The 20818-nt window shown below is 26.4% G+C and overlaps 4 protein-coding genes across 4 annotated transcripts; 3 read left to right on the plus strand and 1 right to left on the minus strand.

The window, feature by feature from the left end:
• Positions 1-399: 399 nt before the first annotated feature.
• Positions 400-2316, plus strand: LOC130670394 (uncharacterized). Its single transcript, XM_057473798.1, has 2 exons — positions 400-642; positions 978-2316. The coding sequence occupies exons 1-2, from the start codon at positions 640-642 to the stop codon at positions 1476-1478; spliced, it is 504 nt and encodes a 167-aa protein (XP_057329781.1). The 5' UTR covers positions 400-639; the 3' UTR covers positions 1479-2316.
• Positions 2304-5199, minus strand: LOC130670380 (exosome complex component RRP43-like). Its single transcript, XM_057473785.1, has 7 exons — positions 4980-5199; positions 4864-4900; positions 4666-4803; positions 3398-3692; positions 3208-3328; positions 2903-3006; positions 2304-2460 (listed from the first exon to the last, which is right to left on the minus strand). The coding sequence occupies exons 1-7, from the start codon at positions 4994-4996 to the stop codon at positions 2354-2356; spliced, it is 819 nt and encodes a 272-aa protein (XP_057329768.1). The 5' UTR covers positions 4997-5199; the 3' UTR covers positions 2304-2353.
• A 785-nt stretch (positions 5200-5984) lies between these two features.
• On the plus strand, positions 5985-10096 carry LOC130670389 (signal peptidase complex subunit 3). The gene is made up of 5 exons (XM_057473793.1): positions 5985-6332; positions 6406-6479; positions 6567-6655; positions 9600-9703; positions 9796-10096. The coding sequence occupies exons 1-5, from the start codon at positions 6190-6192 to the stop codon at positions 9923-9925; spliced, it is 540 nt and encodes a 179-aa protein (XP_057329776.1). The 5' UTR covers positions 5985-6189; the 3' UTR covers positions 9926-10096.
• A 1443-nt stretch (positions 10097-11539) lies between these two features.
• On the plus strand, positions 11540-18158 carry LOC130670309 (putative uncharacterized protein DDB_G0271606). Its single transcript, XM_057473664.1, has 6 exons — positions 11540-12294; positions 13348-15831; positions 15908-16102; positions 17201-17683; positions 17763-17813; positions 17887-18158. Exons 1-6 carry the CDS (start codon positions 11734-11736, stop codon positions 17917-17919), a joined length of 3807 nt encoding a protein of 1268 aa, XP_057329647.1. The 5' UTR covers positions 11540-11733; the 3' UTR covers positions 17920-18158.
• The last annotated feature ends 2660 nt before the right edge of the window (positions 18159-20818 follow it).

Consider the following 20818-nt stretch of genomic DNA (forward strand, 5'->3'; position numbering starts at 1 on the left):
AAAATAAATTTTTCTCAGGACTTTTTTGGGTTTCTTCTACTAGCGGACATCATAATGAACAAAAAACGTTCATATTGTGCCGAGTTATTCCCAACAGGGGCAAAGTTACAGGCCACTTTCCATAAAAATATATTGACTGGTATCCTTCTCTTTCAATCCGAATCCTCCCTCGCCTTTCGTGCCATCATATCTCGAGTACTAAATTTTTTTTTGATGTTTTTTTCATCAGAACGCCAAAAAAATTCAAATATTTCTAGATGTAAAGTTTATTTTCTTTTCCGAACACCCGATCTAGTCCATAAATACGCGAAAAGTCTCGTGCGCGCGCTTGCGCGCGAAACATAAATTCTCGCGTTACCTTCAAAAGATAGAAAAGAAATTTTGGTCTCAATTTTTTTCTTTCTAATAAAAAAAAATAAAAAAATTTGACAGTATTTACAAAATCATTAGAAATTTATTCTGCACTAAATTAACTGTCTGTAATTAATTATTAGTGTATATATATTCATATATATATCCATATATCGATCAAACAAATAAACAAAAAAGTCAACATCCTGTCAAGTAAACAAAAATTTCTAACCATTCAATTCCAAATTAAAAACACTCACTAATTCATCTCCTGCTTAATTAATTATCATGGTAAGTATCCATTAATTAACTTTTTTAATTATTAAATTAATCAATTAATGAAATAAAAATTTATACTTCAAATTGCTGTCAAAATTTCTAATTTTTTTTCTCCCAATCTCTTAAAATTTAAATTCTGGGCAAAATATTCAACTTACGTGAAAATTATCTCAAACATTTTTTGTAGGAAATTAAATTTCCTATAAATTTATCTCAGTACTTTTTGTTCGTATCTCTGATATTTTAGCCAGAATTTACATTCCAAGTCGCGGGAAAAAAATTTACTTTTTTTTTTTTCTTTGAAAATTTAATTTTTGTCATTAAAAAAAATTTTTTTTTTTTCCTAGGCATCAACATCAAAAAAAGGAGGCACGAAAAAAAAATCAAAGCTTATTGACGAGCTGACAGATGAGCAGCGTTCAGATATTAAGGAAGCGTTCGATCTTTTCGATACCGATGGGACCGGAATTATTGCGACAAAAGAACTGAAGGTTGTGTTACGAGCACTAGGATTTGAACCTAAACGCGATGAGTTAAAAAAACTTGTTGGAGAAGTTGACCCCGACAATGAGGGAGTTATTTGTTATGAAGATTTTCTGACTTTGATGGCAACTAAAATGGGAGAGAAAGACAATAAAGAGGAAATTTTACGGGCATTCAAACTTTTTGATGACGATGACACTGGGAAAATAACTTTTAAAAATTTAAAACGAGTTGCCAAAGAATTGGGAGAGAATTTGACTGATGAGGAGTTACAGGAAATGATTGATGAGGCGGACCGTGATGGCGATGGCGCCATTTCACCTGATGAATTTTTGAGAATCATGAAGAAAACTTGTTTATATTAATTTTTTTGTTTATTCAAATTCCTACTAAACTACTGGTCTTATGAGGTTTTTCATAAGGACTTTTTTTTGTAGGAAATTTAATCCTCTATAAAAAAGGTCTCTTTCACTTTTTTGATATCGGTGATATTTTAGCTGGAATTCGAATTTTAAAACCAGTAGATTTGAAATTTTTGCTAAATATGCAAAGAAAAATGTATGAGTTTTTTTAAGTTAAGATTCTGGCCAAAATATCAAATATATGAGAAAATTGATGAGGGCTTTTTTTGTAGGAAATTTTATCCTCTATAAAAAAAGTCTCTTTCATTTTTTTGATATCGGTGATATTTTAGCCGGAATTCGAATTTTAAAACCACGGGATTTGAAATTTTTGCTAGATATGCTAAGAAAAATGTATGAGTTTCTTAAAATGATAATTCTGGCCAAAATATCAAACTTATGGGAAAATTGATAAGGACCTTTCTTGAAGGAAATTAAATTTCCTATAAAAACATCTCAGTGAACATTTGTCGTATCTTTGATAGTTTAGCCGTAATAATAATTTAAAGTTTAGAAAGATAAGATTGATATTTTTTCATAAAAAAATGGAATTAAAGTTTTAAAAAATTCTAGTTCGTAAATTTTCAGAGTTACGATGAAATTGCTGAGGACATTTTTTGTAGGTAATTTTATTCTGTGTAAAAATGGTCCTCAGGTATTTTCATGTAAACTTGATAGTTTACGAGTTATGATTTTTTAAAATAAAAATTCTTGAAAATGGCTGAATTGAAAAAAAATATTTATTAATAATAATAATTAAGTGTCGATGTATTTATGGTTGAGAAAATAAGAATAAAATTTTTGTACCAAAAAAAAAAATAATTTATTAATATTTTTATTTACAAGTCAGCAACCGCAGTTTTAATTAAATTACAAATTTTTTCAGAACGTTTTTTCGACTGATCAATACACAGCATAATTAATTGTGGCGATATTGGTCTTCCACCTGCAATTAAATTAAAAAATAATTTTTAATACTGGGGTCGAATTTGTGACGCGATTTCCGTTAGTTTGAGTACCCACATCGATATATTTGAACGTGGTCCAAAAAATCAAAATGGCGGCTGATTAAAAATAATCAAATTAAATTTAAAAAATTCTCCACTCAAAAATATTACTGTGACCATTCATTTGAATCGTAATTTCCTCAACTCAACATTCAATCCCTTATTTTTACCGCAATTTCAATTTCCCTTCCGAACCATCTTACCCTCCAAACAAAACCATTTACCACTTTATCAAAACATATCGATGCGACCACTCATTTGATCGGAAATTTCCCGCTCTTTTCAAAAATTTATATCCCACAGCCCCAAAAAAATTTCTACTCTCCCCAGAACTCAATTTAATATTAAATATTTATAATTCTAAAAAAAAAAAAAAATTACCTGGCTTATGTACAAAACAAATTTCATTTTCGTTTATAACGATTGTTATTCTACTTAGAGACAATGCTTCCTCTTCTTCCGTAGGGTCTGCGAGTATTAATTCACTAAAAAAAAAAATTTTTATTATTTTATAGAATAGTTTATTTCTTTTACCAAAAAACCTTTCGTATCTTCAAAAATATTCGACTTATCGAAAAACTTGTACAGACCTTTTTTGTAGAGAATTAAATTCCCTACAATTTTTGTCTGATATATTTTTGTCGTATCTCTAATAGTTTAGCCGGTAGAAATAATTATAAACTTACTCATCGTAAATAGCGAAGGTACTTGAAGATAACAAACATTTTAACGTCAACGGATGACGATTACTTGGATGCACGACAGTCGTTTTTGCTTCTGGGTTGTAATTTATCTCTGGTAATGTTACTAGAGCAGAAACATTTTTTTAAATTAAAACTAAAAATAAATAAAAAAAATTTTTTAAATTGAACTTACGAGTGGAAAGAGCGGCCATGAGCGCACCGATGCAGGCATCAATTAATGAGCCATCGCAGTCAATGCACTCCAAGTCACAGTACAGTACCCAGGCTAATTTATTTTTACAGATACAGAGCTCACGCAGATCAATTGCTTGCGAACTATTTAAAATATCGTCAATTATTTTAGTTGCGCATTGAGCATTTTCGCTGGGTGGCCCCGGGCGATATTTTGATGAACAGAGAGGAGTCAGTCCTACATTTGGTATCAAGTAACCACAGTCTGGTGTTTCGGATTTCGGTTCCGCTAATTCCTGAAAACAAATTTTTTGTCATTTTTAAGTTTTTTAATTAAATATTTGAATATCTCATTAAATATTGGGTTTGAGAGAAAATTTATGGGGACCTTTTTCGAAGCCCTTTGAATTCTCTACAAAAAAGGTCCGGATGACTTTTAGTCTAAAATTGATATTTAAGGCTCTAGAAATTTTTAAAGCTGGCAATCAAATTTCTAACTGAACTCTAATTCAAAAATTTGACCAATTACTTTAAAATTGCAATATCTCATTAATTTTTAATTTTAGAGAAAAATTTATAGAGACCTTTTTTGAAGCCCTTTGAATTCTCTACAAAAAAGGTCCAGTTGACTTTTAGTCTAAAATTGATATTTAAGGCTCTAGAAATTTTTAAAGCTGGTAATCAAATTTCCAACTGAACTCTAATTTCAAAAATTTAAACAATTACTTTAAAATTGCAATATCTCATTAATTTTTGATTTTAGAGAAAAATTTGTAGAGACCTTTTTTGAAGCCCTTTGAATTCTCTACAAAAAAGGTCCAGTTGACTTTTACTCTAAAATTGATATTTAAGGCTCTAGAAATTTTTAAAGCTGGCAATTAAATTTCCAACTGAACTCTAATTTCAAAAATTTAAACAATTACTTTAAAATTGCAATATCTCATTAATTTTTGATTTTAGAGAAAAATTCACAGAGACCTTTTTTGAAGCTCTTTAAATTCTCTACAAAAAAGTCCCTATCGACTTTTTAATAAAACCTAAAATTTTCCAAGTACAAGAATTTTTAAATTTCTAATTAAAACTTTTCATGCTCGCGGTGCAAAAACTTTAAAATTCTAATTACGTCTTAATTACCAGAGATACAAAAAAAGTCATCAGAATCTTTTTGATAGAAAATTTTCAGGGCTACAAAAAAGGTCCTGATAAATTTTACTCTAAAGTTAATATTTAAGGAGTTAAATGACTTTTTTTGAAAATTAATAAACTTACAGCTTTAATACCACAGACTACTTTTGTGTTACCGATTTTATAAATCGCCGATGCGTCGGCTTTAGTTATTGACGACACGTTAACGTTGACTGGACGGTAGTTTAAAAATTCACGTCCGTCTGGACGAATTTCCTGTGTCTAAAAAAAAAATTTATTTTGTAAAATAAAAAATTATAAATTATTTTAATAAATTCTTACCAAGTAGTCGCGGAGAAATTTCATAGGATAGAGAGTCCTGGAAAAAATAAATTTAATTAATAAAAAAAAAATTATTTAAATAATTAATTAATTAATAAATAAAAAATTATAATTACTGATAAAGCGACGCCATAATTAATTTTTTAAATTAACACTTTTCACTTAAAATATTAAATATTTATTTTTAACCTCTTGTTTACTGTCAACTATCAGTATAAACATGAAGATGAAGACACGATTTACCATGTGCTCGAATTATATTTAAGGCGGGTTTTAATTTGAATGTAAAAAAAAATTATCGATAGCGTAGGAATCGATTGTCATGTGCGCGCATCAGCCATCTTGTCGTCGCACATTTTAAAAAATTAAAAACGCAATTTCGGGTAAAAATTTTTAAATTATTAATTAATGAAGGAAAATTAATAATTAATTTACTAGAACAGTAATTTGTTAATTAAGATTTTTCTGGTTACGTTAATTTTTATTTTATTGGTTAACTACTGGAGTTATGAAATTTTTATAGATACCTTTCTTACAGGAAATTTAAGGCTCTTTAAAAAAGGTCTCTTGCATTTTTTTGATATCTTTGATATTTTAACCAGAATTTTAAGTTTAAAGCCCGGGGGTTCAAAATTATTAGCAAAAATACAAAAAAATATATGAGTAACTTTAAAATAAAAATTCTGGCTAAAATATCAAATTTATGAAAAAATTTATAAGGACTTTTTCTACAGAGAATTAAATTTCCTACAAAAAAGTGTCTCATCATTTTTTTGATATTCTGATATTTTAACCACAATTTCAATTTTAAAACCCGCGGTCCCAAAATTTCAAAATTTTAATAAAAAAAAACAGATTCCATCAAATTCCCATAAAAATAAAATCCAAAATCCATAAAAAATATTTAAAAACACCCCAGTAAAGTAAATTTACTTAAAAAAGTTCATGAAAACCACTTGCATTAAGGCGGGTTTGAATTAAAATTCAAATAATGCCGCGTTTTCAAAAACAGAAACGTCTGACCCGCCATCTTCAAAAAACATACGTGTCACTCACTCACCTCAATAATAACAATAATAATAATAATAACAATAAAACACACGTTTTCTATAAATTTACAATAATAATTTGATGACGTTGATAATTACAACAACTAACCAAAAAAATAATTACTCTCATTTTAAAAAATCAACTTCCAAATGTTGATAATCTAGTAGTTTATTTTTAAATAAATCTATTATTTATTTTTGCCAGCGTAGATTCAAATAAATAAAATAAATACGTAAGAGACTTAAAAATAAATTATTTAAAAATAATTATTTAAAAATGCACACGGTATTTACAAGAGCGAATGCAATATTGGCATACACTGTAAGTGTTGCCGGTTTTTTAACATTTTTCTGTTTCCTGTCAACTGTTTTTCTTGACTATCGTGCTGTTGCTAATTTAAATACCGTCAAAGTTGTTGTGTAAGTATTAATTTTATTAATTTTCATTAATTACTAATTAATTAATGACTGTAATTATTTTTTTTAATTACAGAAAAAATGTCCCAGACTACAGCGCGTCGAGAGAAAAAAATGATCTAGGATTTTTGACATTTGATTTACAAACTGATATCCTTTTTATATATTTATGTATATGTATATATGTTTAATTATTTAAGATATTTTCTTTAATTATTTTAATTATTAATTAATTACATCTCACTCCATTATTTAATTGGAATGTAAAACAGCTGTTTCTTTATTTGACTGCGGAGTATAAAACTGAAGCCAATCATATTAATCAGGTATAATTAATATATATATTATATATCAAATATAATTACTCATATATTTTAATGAATCGAAGCTAAGGGAAAATTTATAATTTTTGGATTTCTTTTTGACGTCAATTTAAAAAAAAAAAAAACTAAAAAAATTCAGGTGTAGAAAATTTAAAAAACTACAAGTGCATTTTTTAAAAATATTTTTTTTTGATTTATTGGGGGGAAAATTCAAAAATTAGACGTCGGGTTACCGGAAGTATTTATCATCCAGAAGTTAGCAGACAATTAAAAATTTGTGGATTTTTTTTGACGTCAATTTAAAAAAAAATGAAAAAATGTAGGTGTAGGAAATTTAAAAAACTACAAGTGCATTTTTTAAAAATATTTTTTTTTGAATTTATTGGGGGGAAAATTCAAAAATTAGAGGTCGGGTAACCGGAATTATTTATGATCCAGAAGTTAGCAGACAATCAACAATTTTTGGATTTTTTTTTGACGTCAATTTAGAATAAAAAAAAAAAAATAAGAAAATGCAGGTGTAGGAAATTAAAAGAACTACAAGTGCATTTTTTAAAAATATTTTTTTTTTAATTTATTGGGGAATTTAGCAGAGAATTAAAAATTTTTGGATTTTTTTTTCACCAAATCAATTGCAAAAAAAAAAAAACTAAAAAAATGCACATGTAGAAAATAAAAAAATCTACAAGTGCAATTTTTCAAAATATTTTTTTTTTTTATAATTAATCATTTTTTTTAAATTCGAAAATTATTTGACGTTTGCTGACTTCAGTATCATAATTATTTAATGAGAATGTAGCAGACGTTAAACAAGATTATAAATAAATAGAATAATTAATTAAAAAAATAATAATTTTAAAAAATGCACTTATTAATTTCAAAATTTTTTAAATGCGCATTTTTTTCAAATTTTATTTTATTAATTATTTACTGCATTTATTAATAATATTAAATATTAGGGCTGTACATCTAAACCGGCTTAACCGGTTAAAAAAGTTAACCAGGTTAATTAGCTGGTTAGCTGGTCAGCTTAGCTAATTTAACTGGTTAACTTCATTAGCTTGGCTAAGCAGCCAAAGGCTTAACCGGTTAACTTAAATTAGCTAGGCTAATTAGCTGAGGGTTTAACCGGTTAAATGGTTAATTTTTTTTTTTCATCTATTCGCTACTTTATCTTAGAAAATGTATAGGAAATATCATATTTCTTTCATTTTAGACCGAAAAAGCTATAACAAAAAATTTATACTATTAGTTCAAAAAAAATCACTCCAATTTTTCGAATTATTCAATTAAAAATATATCGCGTTACTAAAGCCAAAAGAACGTATGTCAAAAAAAATGTTATTTTCGTTGTTTTCTGGATATATTTTGTTGTAACATTCCCAAGTTTATCCGAAAAAAAAAATTTTTTAATACGCCCTTTTTGGTTCTACAGAGTCAAAAGGGCGTATATTTTGAGATACGCCCGTTTGACATTAGTAACGCGATTTATTTTTATTTAAATAATTCGAAAAATTGTAGAGAATTTTTTTTAACTAATATTATAAATTTTTTGTTATAGCTTTTTCGGTCTAAAAGTAAAGAAATATGATATTTCCTATACATTTTCTAAGATAAAGTAGCGAATAGATGAAAAAAAAAAATTAACCATTTAACCGGTTAAACCCTCAGCTAATTAGCCTAGCTAATTTAAGTTAACCGGTTAAGCCTTTGGCTGCTTAGCCAAGCTAATGAAGTTAACCAGTTAAATTAGCTAAGCTGACCAGCTAACCAGCTAATTAACCTGGTTAACTTTTTTAACCGGTTAAGCCGGTTTAGATGTACAGCCCTATTAAATATGATACTGGAATTAGCCGACGTCTGATTTTTGGATTTTTTTAAGAACGATAAATTATTAAAAAAAAAATATTTAAAAAAATTGCACCTGTAGTTTTTTAAATTTTCTATGTGTGCATTTTTTTAGTTTTTGTTTTTTTGTAATTTATTTGCTGGAAAAAAATCCGAAAATTAATAATTGTCTGCTAACTTCAGGATCATTTTTAAATTTGTCTGATGTCTGCTACATTCACATTCATAATCATTTATTTCTCATATTTTTAATAATTTTAAATATTTTTTGAAACATTGGCGGGAATTTTTAAATTTGAAAAGATCATATTTAATTAATAAAAGATCTAATTAACAGAATTATAATTAGATCTAATTGTATCTAGTGTATAGATAATAATTCCGGATTCTAAAGTAATTCGACGTCTAATAATTTTTGAATTTTTTTAAAACGATGATTTATAAAAAAATTAAAAATCCAAAAAATTCCACCTGAAGCTTTTTCAATTTTCTACATGTGCATTTTTGTATTTTTTTTTTTTTTTTCATAATCAATTTGTTGAAAAAAAAAATTTTTAATTGTCTACTAACTTCGGGATCATTAATTCCAGATGCTGAAGTAATTTGACATCTAATAATTTTTTGAAATTTTTTTAAAACGATAATTTATAAAAAAATTCAAAATTTAAAAAATTCCACCTGTAGTTTCTTCAATTTTCTACACGTGCATTTTTTTAGTTTTTTTTTTTCATACTCAATTTGTTGAAAAAAAAATTTTTAATTGTCTACTAACTTCGGGATCATTAATTCCGGATACTGAAGTAATTTGACGTCTAATAATTTTTGAAATTTTTTTAAAACGATAAATTATAAAAAAATTCAAAATTTAAAAAATTCCACCTGTAGTTTCTTCAATTTTCTACATGTGCATTTTTTTGGTTTTTTTTTTTGGTAATTTATTTGTTGAAAAATAAAATCCGAAAATTTTTAATTGTCTGCTAACTGCAGGATCATTAATAATTCTCTAATAATTGAACCCTTATTAAATTTTGCTGACGTCCATTATATAAATTTTCAAATTCTGTTTTCAAATTGGTACCACTATAATTTTTTTTTGTAGGTCGTATTATGGGACAAAATAGTATTGCGTGGTGACAATGCAGTACTTGATTTTAAAAACATGAATACGAAATATTATTTCTGGGATGATGGTAATGGTCTGAAGTATGTATTAATTATTATTATTATTGTTGTTAATTATTAATATTCATTAATATTTAAAGAAATGACTAATAATGAATTTACTTTTTTTTTAGGGGTAATAATAATGTGACATTAACGTTATCTTGGAATATAATACCAAATGCTGGATTATTACCGAGTGTCAATGCATTTGGGTCTCATACATTTGCATTCCCGCGAGAATATACAAATTCTCGGGTTTAAAATTATAATTAATTATTTAATCAATTAATTATAAATAATTCGTACATTTATTATGGATAATTAATGTTAAATAAATTTAATTTAAAAAAAAAATAATTAATAATGCATTTAAATTTAAATTAATTAGTGTCTCTGTACATTTTTATTGATAATAAAATTTTTAAAAATTTGTGGAGTAGTTTTATTTTGATATTCAAAATTCCTCATAAAATTTTTCAAAGTTTCTTAAGCCAACTCCAAGTTTTCCGATCCCAAAAAATTAAAAAATCCCCATAGTTCCCAACTCCTTCAATTTTTATCCTCTAAAAATTCCTCATAAAATTTCTTCTTAAATTTAAAGTGCAAAAAAACCTCTCACTACAAAATTTCAAACCCTTCCCCAAAATTCCTTATATCAAATCCAAAAATTCCCTATAAATCCCATCCCTATTCAGGTTTTTTCCTCTAAAAATTCCTCATAAAATTCCCGCTTAAATTTAAAGTCCAAAAAAAATCTTGCGCTGAAAAATTTCAAACTCTTCCCCAAAATTCTTCATATCAAATCCGAAAATTCCCCATAAATCCCAACTCCATTAAATTTTTTTCCTCTAAAAATTCCTCAGAACATTCCCTTTTTAAATTGAAATTCCCTCACTACAAAATTTAAAAAATCTCCCGCAAAATTCCTCATATCAAATCCAAAAATTCCCCATAAATCCCAACTCCATAAAATTTTTTTCCTCTAAAAATTCCTCAGAACATTCTCTTTTTAAATTGAAATTCCCTCACTACAAAATTTAAAAAATCTCCCGCAAAATTCCTCATGTCAAATCCAAAAATTCCCCATAAATCCCAACTCCATAAAATTTTTTTCCTCTAAAAATTCCTCAGAACATTCCCTTTTTAAATTTAAATTTCCTCACTACAAAATTAAAAAAATCTCCCGCAAAATTCCTCATATCAAATCCAAAAATTCCCCATAAATCCCAACTCCATTAAATTTTTTTCCTCTAAAAATTCCTCATGAAATTCCTTTCTTAAATTAAAATTCCTCACCTTAAATCCAAAAAATCCCCATAAATCCCAACCCCTTTAATTTTTTTCCTTTAAAATTCCTCACAAAATTCCCTCTTAACTTACAATCCCATAAAATCCCTACTACAAAATTTCAAACCCTCCCCAAAATTCCTCATATCAAATCCAAAATCCCCATAAATCCCTTTTCAATTTTTTTCTCATAAAATTCCCCTGAAATTTTGCATTCAAAAAAATCCTTCCCTACAAAATTTCAAACTCCAAAATTTTTTCATCCCACCCAAAATTCCCCATAAATCCGCCCTCAAATTCTCCACTAAAAATTCCTCCGAAATTTTTCTCCTAAAAATAAAATCCCACATCACCCATTTAAAAAAAAATAACTTTTCTAAAATTAAAAAAATTCCCCATATTAAAAATTCCTCATAAATTCAAAATTTCAAATCCCATCGCAAATTTTTCCAGTGACGTAACACACAAAAGTGAAATAAAAAACTCATTCATCTACACTATCTCCTACATATATACACACATATATATACCACATATCTATACACATATATATATAAATATATATAAAATATAACCAATATAACCTAGTGTATTTCCGCTTGAGAGTCTTCTTAAAAATAAAATTTATAAATAAAATAATTACGCTTATTGTGCCTTCTATTAATTAACTAATTAATTAATTAATCAATCCAGTAATTACTTTCTTAAATAAATAATAATAATTAATAATAATATTCATATATATAAATATATATGAGTATAAATAAAATATAATAAAGTTGATGAACTCAATGGATACAACAAGAACAATTGAAACAAATAAACAATTAGACGGTAATTGTTTAATTAATTATGAATTAACAACAAAAAAATCTAAAAATGAACAAGAAGAAGAGGAGGATAAAAATAAAAAAATTAATGACGATGATGGAAAAAAATGTATTGAGAAAATAATTAAAAAAAAAACAGATTATGAGGGGAGTGTAATTATTTGGCGTGGAATTTTGGAATGGGCAGAGCCGATTAAAAAAAATTTTGATGCTAAAACTGTTGAGGAAAAACAAGAGGCTGGAAATGGAGTTGGAGGCAGTGGAGAAGGCAAAGCAAAAAATAATGATAATAAATCAAAAGAAATAATTTGTAAATTACTGGTATGGGATATCGATGATAAAATAATTGAATTGAAAAAAAATTTGCCGGATAAATTGACAATGACTTTGATGCGGAAACAATTTATTAGAAATACTGATAAAAGTTTTTTTAATAATTCTACTAGAACACTTTTTGATATGGAGGCTTGTGATAAATTGAATTCTTTGACTAAATTTATGAACAGTGGTTATGTAAGTATATTTATAAATATAATTTTTTTTTTGGAAATCGGTTTTTTTGATTTTATTACACGAAATATTTAATTATTTATTAATAATTTTTGAATTTGTAAATTGGAGCTGTCAGATTTTTGAAAATTATTGTCTAATTTTGTAGGTATTGATTTTATGGAAAAATGGATGAGGACTTTTTTGTAGAGAATTTTGAAAGCTGCAAAAAATGTCTGATTAGTTTTTTCGATATTTTTGGTATTTTCAAAGTTATTTTGATTTTGGAGTAAACGCTCCGGGTTTTTGGATGACAAGTTTAATAAATTAGTGAAAAAAATTTAATTTATTAGGGAAATTATAAAAATATGTAAAAAAGTCACTGACACTTTTTTGTAGAGAATTTTGAAAGCTACAAAAAATGTCTGATACGTTTTTTTGAAATTTTTGGTATTTTCAAAGTTATTTTGATTTTGGAGTAAACGCACCGGGTATTGGGATGACAAGTTTAATTAATGGGTAAAAAAAATTAAATTTACTAGGGAAATTATAAAAATATGTAAAAAAGTCACTAATACTTTTTTGTAGAGCGTTAAATTATCTACAAAAAAGATCATGATGACTTTTGACCTCAATCTAAGGGATGAAGCTCTAGAAGCTTTGAAAGCTGACAATTTTTTATTGCTCAGAAATTTAAATAACAACCCAGTAAAATCATTTTAAAAAAACAATAATTACCGCTTAAGTATCAAAGATATCAAAAAATTCAACTAGACCTTTTTCGTAGCTCTTTAAATTTTCTATAAAAAAGCTCCTTACAACTTCCACCAAAAATTAAATCCTTACACTTTTACAAGCCTTGAAAGTTTTTCAAAATCAAATCTCAAAATTAAAATTTCAACTCCTGCTTTAAAAAATTAAATTACAAGCGAAATATTAAAATTATCAAAAAAGTCAACATGACCTTTTTTATAGAGAATTTAAAGCCCTACAAAAAAGGTCTAGTTCACTTTTACTCTAAAGTCAATATTTACGGCTCCACAAATTTTTTAATGAAATATTTTTTATTTATTGCAGTTTGGATGCATATTTTTTTCATCAAAACCCAACAGTCAATCGTCATTACAGTCGCAATTAACGACTAAAAATAATAAAGTCTGTACACTTCACTATGCAGCAGAGCGTCAAATGTACATCGGATTTTTTTTAAATGATACAACAAATTTTTTAAATCGTATGCACGAAATAATTCAATATCAGAAAGGAATTGAGACATTTTTTAAACCCGGTAAAATTACAGTACCCAATCCTGTGGTGTCTTCATTTTATAAAGATTTCATTGTTGAAGAATATAAAGGTGAGCTGATACAACAATTGAAAAGTATACCGCGAATAAAAGAAGAGCGTAAAGAACGAGCTAAAATGTCACATGAAAACAGTCAATCAAAAAAAGTTAGAGAACGTAAAAAATATTTGGAGAAACAAAAAGTAAGACAACAGCAGCAGCAAAAAATAGAGCAAGAGGAGGCAGATAAAAAATTAGAGGAAATGATGAAATTTCAAAATGAAATGTTGGATCGATTACCGGTTGTTAAATCGAGTGGCAAAAATGACAAACAGAAAATAGTTAAAGCTCGTGTTAAAATAGAGGGTCAAAATATTGACGAAATAAACAAAATTTTTGAAAATCGAGGAGTCAAAATTGAGGAACGGATGAGAGAAAATGACGACAGGGATGAGAGTAAATTAAATGAATTAATGGAATTGCAGAATAAAATGTTTGACCAGCTGCCAATTTTGGTTAAACAGGAGCAAGAAATAGACGGTCATAAAATAGATATTGAAAAAAAAATATTTGTTCAAAAAAAAAAAGGCTCGGAGGAAAATAAATTTGAAAAAATTCAAATAAAAATACAACGAAAGATTTTTATTGAACCAAAAATTGACGATAAATTAAAACATATTAATGAAAAAAAAAATTTTTTACAACAACAAGTTTCTGTTAAACAACAAAAACAACAACAATTACAAAGTTCAGTTCAACAACAACAAAAACAACAGCAAAGTTCTGCTAAACAACAAAAACAGCAACAAAGTTCTGCTGAACAACAACAAAAAGATTTTTTTGAACAACAACAAGTACAAAGTTTTGTTGAACAACAACAGCAGCAACGCAAACAAAATTCTGGTGAGCAACAACAAAAACAACAACAAAGTTCTGATAAACAACCACAAGAACAAACTATTATTGAACAACAACAACAACAACAACAACAACAACAACAACAACAACAACAACAACAACAAAATTCTGGTGAACAACAAGAAAAACAACAACCAAGTTCTGCTAAACAACAACAAGATTTTGTCCAACAACAAAATTCTGTTAAACAACAACAGCAGCAACAACATAAACAAAATTCTATTGAACAACAACAATTTTTTGTTGAACAACAACAAGAACAAACTTCTATTGAACAACAACAGCAACAACGCAAACAAAATTCTGGTGAGCAACAACAAAAACAACAACAAATTTCTGCTAAACAACAACAAGATTTTATCCAACAACAAAATTTTGTTGAACAACAACAACAGCAACAACATAAACAAAGTTCAATTGAACAACAACAAAAACAACAACAATTTTTTGTTGAACAACAACAACAAGAACAAACATCTATTGAACAACCACAGCAACAACATCAACAAAATGCAGTAGAACAACAAAAACAACAACAAAGTTATGTTGAACAACAGCAACAACAACAAGAAAATTCTGTTGAACAAAAACAAAATTTTGTTGAACAAGAACAACAAAATTTAGAAAAAACTCAACAAAATATTCCAGAGGGTCAACAACAACAACAAAATTTTGTCATACAACAACAAAAAATTGTAGAACAACAACAACAAAACAGTGAAGTCGAAAAAAATTCACCCGACAATCAAAATTCAAGTGAAATTGATTCCAAGTCAAAACAACAACAAAATAAAACAAAACAAAAACAAAATGACAAAGTGGTAATACTGCAAGAACACAAAAAACAGCAGCAAAAAGAAACAGACCGTAAAAAAGATGACAAAAAATTAAAGAAACAGCAGCAACAACAACAGCAGCAAAAATTGAAAGAACAAAAAAATTTACTGAAGACAATAAACCATCAGCACAATCACCATCACCACCATCACTTGTCATCCTCATCTAGCTCAAGTATCGTAACTAAAAAAATAGAAAAAACAATTCCGTTGCTCGTGACACAGAAACATTCGATTTTGTGGCAGGGTTTACTTGAGTGGCATGAAAAAATAAAGTGTCCTGGTGAAAACAATAAACAAATTCGATTCAATGTCCTCTGCCAAATGCTGTCACACACGAGCGCAACAAACGCCGAATTGAAAATGAATTTATGGCCGCCAAAATTGATAATGCAGCTGATACCCATGCAGCTGATAAATAGTATCGACAAAAACTACTTTTTAAAAACTAAACATATTTTTTGTAATCTCATTTCCTGCACCACTTTGGACTCTCTGATAAATTCTATGAAGACTGGCAAAGTAAATTTTTTTTTTTGTATTCAAATTTTTAAAAATCCCGCGTAAGATTTATTCTGATGGTGACTTTTTTTTTTAGATTGGTTTGATTTTATTCAAATCAGATCAACAATCAACATCGAAATGTGATATTAGAGTTTTTATTCTACTGTACATCGAAGAAAAACGCGCGTTCTTTGGGTCGTTTCCGGAAGATCAAATAACTTTTGCTAATCATTTGAGGAAATTAATTGAATATGAAAAAGGAATTGAAGCCATTATTAAACTGAGACATGTAAGTTTTTATTTTTTGGGTATTTTTTCCGGGGGTAAAATGGGTCGGAAAAAAAAATTTTTTAATTGCGTGGGTCATTTTTTTTACTATGGGTAAATTTTGCAGAATAAATGACAGTTCGATGAGGGGGGGGGGGGGGAGGTAAAGTTTTGCATGACGTATTTTATGAACGGCCCTAAGAGTGGGATAATTTATACAGGAATGGATTTTTGATTTTTTTTTTATAGAAAAAAGAATTTTTTAATTTTATGAATTAATTACTGAGTAATTTATTTGTGATACTGAAGTTAGCCGACGTCTAGTGATTTTTGTTTTTTTTTTTAAATGATTGATGATAAAAAAAAAATATTTGAAAAAAATGCACTTGTAGTTTTTTAAATTTTCTACATGTGCACATTTTTTTATAATTGATAAGTTGGGAAAAAATCAGAAAATTGTCTGCTAATTTAAAGATCATATTTATTTGTGGTCCTAAAGTTAACAGACAAAAAATTTTCGAATTTTTTTTTTCAACAAATTAATTACAAAAAAATAAAAAAATACACATGTAGGAAATTAAAAAAGCTACAGGTGGAATTTTTTTTTTATAATTTATGTTTTAAAAAAAATTCAAAAATTATTAGACTTCGCTTCAATTCAGTATCAAAATTTATTTGATCCTGAGGTTAGCAGACATTAAACAATTTTTGAATTTTTGTTTTTCAACAAATCAATTGCAAAAAAATAAAATAAAAATATGCACATGTAGAAAATTTAAAAAACTACAGGTGCAATTTTTTCAAATATTTTTTTTTTATGGTTTATCATCTAAAAAAAAATCCAAAAATTATTAGACGTCTGCTAACTTCAGTATCATATCAAAATTTATCTGATCCTGAAGTTAGCAGACAATTAAAAATTTTCGGATCTTTTTTTTTTAACAAATTAATTACAAAAAAAAATAACTAAAAAAATACACATGTAGAAAATTGAAGAAGCTACAGGTGGAATTTTTTGAATTTTTTATTTTTTTATAATTTATTGTTTTAAAAAAAATTCAAAAATTATTAGACGTCGCTTTACTTCAGTATCAAAATTAATTTTTTTTTTTTGTTTCAGCAACGTGTTGATAATTCTAATAAACAAACGGTTATGAATTTAGCTGACGCGTTATTACCACAACAATCAAATAATAATAATAACAATAATAATAATAATAATAGTAATAATAGTAATAATAATAATAATAATAATAATAATAATAATAATAATAATACTAATAATAATAATAGTAATAACATTAATAATAATAGTAATAATAATAGTAATAATATTAATAATAATAATAATAGTAATAATAATAATAATAATAATAATAATAATAACAGTACGATTTTCAGTGCTGTTAATAATAATAATAATAAAAATAATAATAATAGTAATAATAATGGTGCCAATGGAATAATAAATTCCCAAAAAACCGAATTTGATATTTTAAAAAATGCACGTCAGCAAAATTTAATAAGAATCCAATTATTAAAAGAATTATTATCAGAAGCTGAACAACAGGAAGTTCTTTTTAAATCACAAATTGAAATAAATGTATGTATAGTATGAAATAAATATATATAGTATATATTTAATGGAATAAAAAATAACTCAATAAAATTTTTTTTTGTAGATAAGGAAAAATATTGAAATTGCAAGACAAGAAATGAAAAATAAGGAAGAGGTAAATTTTCTATTATTTAATATTAAGATGTAGTAAATTATGAATAATAAATTATTTTTTTTTTTTTTTTCAGGCTCAAAAAGGAAACAAAAGTATCGATAGTTGATTCGAGAGGCAAAAATTAAAATGGCTAAAATATTAAATCGTTTTATAAATTTATATAATTGTAATTAGTGGAAAATATGTCGATTAAATTACAGAATAAATCTAAATTGTGAATTAATTAAATTAAGTCAATGAATTTATACGAAATTAATACGTTTTACATTAATATTTTTAAATTTAATGTAATGATTATTATTTTATAATCTTTTTAAATATAAAAATATATTTTATGTATATATATTTCATTGTTTCAGTTATTATTACCATGATTAATTTAAAAATTTTCAATACATAGAGAGATAGATAATTAAATGCACTTTAAAATGAGTACCAACAACCCACAGTTATTTTTTTATATTTTATGTAATATAGCAGAATATGATGAGTGCGAATGTAGCAGACATAAGAGAAATTTTAAATTATAAATAAATCGAGTACATTCTTTGTAAATATTATTATTTTAATTATTTATAATTTTAAATTTGTCTGATGTCTGCTACATTTACACTCATGAATATGATGAGAGCGACTGTAGCATGAGTGTAAATGTAGCGGACATCAGACAAATTTAAAACGATATATTAATAGAGTAAATAATTAAAAAAATAATATTTATAAAAAATGCACTTATTAATTTTTAAATTTTTTAAATGTGCATTTTTCAAAAATTTAATTTTTTTAATTATTTACTCTATTTATTAATAAGTTTAAATTTATGATAATAAAGTTAGCAGACATTTAAAAATTTTTTGATTTTTTTTAACAGAAAAATGAATATTAAAAAAAATATTTTTCAAAATTGCACGTATAGTTTATAAAAAATCCACTTATTAATTTTAAAATTTTTAAAATGTGCATTTTTAAAAAATTTTATTTTTTCAATTCTCTACACTATTAATATATGGCTTCAAATTTGTCTGATGTCTGCTACATTCACACTCATGCTAGTCATAAGTATAAATGCAGCAGACATCAGACAAATTTGAAACCATAAATTAATAGTGTAGATAATTGAAAAAATAAAATTTTTTAACGATCCTGAAGTTAGCAGACAATTAAAAATTTTTGGATTTTATTTTGAACATTTAAATTTAAAAAAAAAAAAAAAAAATCAAAAAATGCACATGTAGAAAATTTTAAAAACTACAGGTGCAATTTTTTCAAATTTTTTTTATTTTATAATTTACTGTCTAAAATAAAATCCAAAAATTATTAGACGTCGGCTAACTTCAGGATCATAATTTTTTAAAAATGCACATTTTAAAAATTTAAAAATTAATAGTTGCATTTTTTATAAATATTTTTTTTATTATTGTTAACAGTGTATAGCATATTTATGCCTTTTACACTTCTTGCCTTTAATCGCAATCGCTACCTTTTTCTATTCCCTCCTCTTTTTCATGCGGCTGTGGACCGACTTGTGCTTCTGTACTGCATCATTACGTGATGCCCTATACCCCACCTTTTTGCCGTGGGAGTATAGCGGCAAAGGGAAACCACAGAGAAAACCTTTTGCCAGTACAGCTGTCATTTTTCGGAGCAGGTGAAGTTCCAGTGATCGATAAAATTCCCATTTTACCGATCACTGGCTCTTCAGTCCGCGCCTAGCGCACAGAGACGTCCGATCAAGCTCAATGCATGGCTAAGCGGTCACCCAGCCAAACAGTAACCACGCTCGGTGCTGCTTAACTTTGATGATCGCCCGAGCCACACATGAACCGATCGGCTGCCTCTGCCCCTGCATTTTTTATAAATATTTTGTTTCAAATTATTTACTCTATTAATATATGGTTTCAAATTTGTCTGATGTCTGCTGCATTTATACTTATGACTATAGCATGAGTGTGAATGTAGCAGACATCAGACAAATTTAAATGATAGTAAAGTTAGTAGACATTTGAAATTTAAAAATATTTTTCTTAACAGACAAATAATGAAAAAAAAATATTTCTAAAAATATGCACATGTCGGAAATTTTATAAACTATACGTGCAGTTTTTCAAAATATTTTTTTTAATATTCATTTTTTTGTTAAAAAAAATCAAAAAATTTTTAAATGTCTGCTAACTTTATTATCATAAATTTAAACTAATTAATAAATAGAGTAAATAATTTAAAAAATAAAATTTTTTAAAAATGCACATTTCAAAAATTTAAAAATTAATAAGTGCATTTTTTAAAAATTTTATTTTTTAAATTATTTACTCTATTAATATATGGTTCTAAATTTGTCTGATGTCTGCTGCATTTATACTTATGACTGTAGCAGATATGAGAGAAATTTTAAATTACAAACAAACGAACTTAACAATTAAAAAGATGAAAATTTAAAAAATGCACATACAGATTTTCAAATTCTATAGATGTGCATTTTTTAAATTTTGTTCAATTCACATTTAATTCGCTTATTTCAAAAGTTTAAAAACTACTCTTGTCAACTACACTCACACTCATCAGAATAATGATATGGAAGTTAACCGACGTCTAATAATTTTTGGATTTTTATAAAAATGATATATTATAAAAAAAAAAAATTTTTGAAAAATTGCACTTATAGTTTATTAAATTTTCTACATGTGCATATTTTTGATTTCTTTTTTTTAAATGGTCTAAAACTAAATTCGAAAATCTGCGATTTCTGCTGACTTCAGTATCATATCAGAATATGATAGAGAAATATTTAAAATTAAAAAAAAAAACACTTGAGTGTTTGAACAAACCTTGGCGGGAAAATATTATGCAGAAGGGTGTCCTAATACACTTGGAGATTTAATTTAAATTGCTCCAAGTGTATTGCAGCTAAAAAACGTCACTTAACTGCTATTTCCCACCAGACGATGCCAGATGATTTTGCTCAGGAACGAGGAAGTTGTCAGCATCAGCATCAGCAACACTTTACA

Source organism: Microplitis mediator, chromosome 1 (genome assembly GCF_029852145.1).
Source record: "Microplitis mediator isolate UGA2020A chromosome 1, iyMicMedi2.1, whole genome shotgun sequence".
In the NCBI taxonomy this organism is placed as follows: Eukaryota; Metazoa; Arthropoda; class Insecta; order Hymenoptera; family Braconidae; genus Microplitis; species Microplitis mediator.

Bases quoted from the DNA above. Each gene is read 5' to 3' on its own strand.
- LOC130670380 (XM_057473785.1), bottom strand. The intron at 3,693-4,665 runs GTAAGTTTATTA...ATTTGTTTTCAG, and splicing joins TAGTCTGTGGTATTAAAGCT to GAATTAGCGGAACCGAAATC. The intron at 3,007-3,207 runs GTAAGTTTATAA...TTTTTTTTTTAG, and splicing joins ACCTTCGCTATTTACGATGA to TGAATTAATACTCGCAGACC.
- LOC130670389 (XM_057473793.1), top strand. From the start codon at position 6,190: ATGCACACGGTATTTACAAGAGCGAATGCAATATTGGCATACACTGTA. The intron at 6,480-6,566 runs ATATCCTTTTTA...TTAATTAATTAC, and splicing joins GACATTTGATTTACAAACTG to ATCTCACTCCATTATTTAAT. The intron at 9,704-9,795 runs GTATGTATTAAT...CTTTTTTTTTAG, and splicing joins GATGATGGTAATGGTCTGAA to GGGTAATAATAATGTGACAT.
- LOC130670309 (XM_057473664.1), top strand. From the start codon at position 11,734: ATGAACTCAATGGATACAACAAGAACAATTGAAACAAATAAACAATTA. The intron at 15,832-15,907 runs GTAAATTTTTTT...TTTTTTTTTTAG, and splicing joins ATTCTATGAAGACTGGCAAA to ATTGGTTTGATTTTATTCAA. The intron at 17,814-17,886 runs GTAAATTTTCTA...TTTTTTTTTCAG, and splicing joins AAATGAAAAATAAGGAAGAG to GCTCAAAAAGGAAACAAAAG.